The following is a 2,467-nucleotide window of genomic DNA, read 5'->3' on the forward strand; positions in this document are numbered from 1 at the left end:
TTTATTTCAATGTCATTTGTGAATGTTAGTTCCTCATTTTCAACAGTGGAGCTATAAAGGTTGAAAAAGGTTTTCATTAAGTCTCATCAACATTAATATTTCCACTAAATAAGAGGCAAAAAATAATAAGTTTGATAGAGGAAAAGCCTCTCAGACTCTGAGCTCAAAGCAAGATGTCAGAGAGCACAAACTATTTTTTTTTTTAAATTTGAGACAATTAATTTAATTTCACATAATTATGGCGTACCCTCACAACCCCACTGAGGGACAAGGGTGTAAAGAAAATGGATGGATGATGGATGAATAATTATGGCGGTAGAAGCCATTTGTTTGTTAAATACTTAATGAAAAGGTAAACAAAGGCAAAACAACCCGAACAGGTGATCAACTCTCTCTCTCTATCTATCTATCTATCTATCTATCTATCTATCTATCTATCTATCTATCTATCTATCTATCTATCTATCTATATATATATATATATATATATATATATATATATATATATATATATATATCACTCTGTCATGCCACCCGTTGCCGTGGCAACCGCCTGCGCTCCGCAAGCCGAGCAGCGATTATGCTAAAAACATGACATTGTTAGTTGATATTTATTTTGCGATTATTAATAAGCGCTTCCCTAAGACAGATGTGGTAGATTAATTAATTTTAAACTCCTTCTCTGCTAGTTATTTTGGTAATGGAACCGAAACGCGCAGAATTGCGAAGCACCTTCTTGAAACAATAAGGGGTTATTATTTTTTTGGATCATTAATTTGAACATGTTTTGTTGATTTTTATATTTTTATTTATTTATTTATTTTTGTTCTTCTTTAATAAAGTTAGGAACGTTTTAAGCCAGTCAGAGGAGGACGTGCTGGTCTCAGCGTCCCGGCGGCGTTCAGTTCGTCACCTAATGCCGAGATCGACTCAAAACCTTCCGCGATCGACGTGTTGCAGCCCTGCTCTAGCAAAGCACGAACAATTCAGAAACAATTCCAAATGGGGGCGGGGGGAAACCCTATTTATTTACCCTTGTGCGTGCGAGGACTGAGGCAAACGTGGAGGACTGTGGCATGATACAAGTTTCACGGGTGTGGGGTCGGTAGATATACAAATGAAATATGTTTCATAATTGTCCTGTAATTGGTGGTTTTTGGCGCCCCCTACTGGTTGCATATAAATTCGGGGAGAAACCCAGAATTCCACGCAGTCTGATCAGCGCTCTGCTGTGGTAAGTCAACAAATCCGGTTCTCTTCTGAGAGGTGTTGGAGGTTTGTTCAAAGGGTAACTTGAATCTTTGTTGCATCACACAGAGTGATAGGTTAACCAGTAGAGAGGGCGCCATTTGTGTTTTGTCAATCACTAATTATGTTACATTTAATGTAACATAATTACCAGTAATTTATGTTGTCAGTTATGTTTGTCAGTTTATCAGTTATGTTTGCCAGTCTGCCTGTTTGTTTAGTAGTTGTTTCTATGACGACATGACATGGCAAGGTTTATTTTCTGCTAATCACCAGAGGACTTTCTCAAGAAATTGAATGATTAATTTTGACTGCTGTTTGTATTTATTTTTCTAATTTCTTATTTAAAAAAAAATTGTCACAGAAAATATAATAACTGTGAATTGCGCAGTCGGTTCAGTGCTCTGCTGTGAGTGATAGGTAAACCAGTAGCGGGCACACTGCGCCATTTGTGTTTTGTGTGTGAAATTGAAAATTTATGAATAGCCAAAACTGATAAACATAACTTTCAAACTGCTAAGACACGTTTTCAAAGGAATATTTAAGTAAACATTATTCTCAGATTTGTTCCTGAGGCTTTTTACTCCTCAGGAACAATTGTCTGTTCATTTCAAAGTTTGATATTTGACTCACCTTTAGAATACTTGGTCAACTTTAGTTGCACAAAATGTATGATAAAACATGATATGGAATTAATTCATTGGGATTGTGCATGCAAAATAATGGAACAAATACTACAAAAGCAATGTAGAGAAATGTTAACACTTGAGCTGTGTCCGAATTCAGGGTCTGCATCCTTCGAAGGCCAGATTTGTAAGCCGATTACGTCATAACGTGGCGACAAGGCCTGTCCGAATTCGAAGTCTCCTTCAAATGCAGCCTTCTTAACCCAAGATTTGACGGATGGGTCCGGTGTATCCTTCACGGCCCACCACATCCCATAATTATTTTGCTATATTACACTTTAAATGACAATGTGATTTGGTACAACATTTTTAGACGAGAATTTAAGTGTCTTTCTGTCTCCGCTCTCTGCTTCACACTGTCATGGTTGCTAGGCAACATGAGTTGCAAAGGTCAGGGCGGGGCAGTTGGTGAAGGCTAGACCTGTCCGAATTCACAGCGTTTCTCTTCCGGTCATTATTTATTCGGGGTCCTTCGAAGGATGCAGACCCTGAATTCGGACACAGCTTTAATCTGCATCAGCACAGGAGTTCCT

General features: G+C 38.0%; 1 protein-coding gene across 2 annotated transcripts in view; it reads left to right on the plus strand.

The window, feature by feature from the left end:
• Nucleotides 1–1,124: 1,124 nt before the first annotated feature.
• The window catches only part of LOC106949265 (C-C chemokine receptor type 8-like), a 5,982-nt gene continuing 4,639 nt past the window's right edge, over nucleotides 1,125–2,467 (plus strand). The window contains exon 1 of one of the 2 annotated variants that reach the window (XM_015035394.1): nucleotides 1,125–1,234. In XM_015035394.1, the coding sequence (XP_014890880.1) occupies nucleotides 1,125–1,234 (110 nt within the window). Of the gene's footprint in view, nucleotides 1,235–1,307; nucleotides 1,370–2,467 lie in introns of those variants that run through there. The other variant, XM_015035395.1, reaches the window with a different exon arrangement.

The sequence above is a fragment of the Poecilia latipinna genome, unplaced genomic scaffold, assembly GCF_001443285.1.
Source record: "Poecilia latipinna isolate Pla-1442-1.1 unplaced genomic scaffold, P_latipinna-1.0 Scaffold334, whole genome shotgun sequence".
NCBI lineage: Eukaryota > Metazoa > Chordata > Actinopteri > Cyprinodontiformes > Poeciliidae > Poecilia > Poecilia latipinna.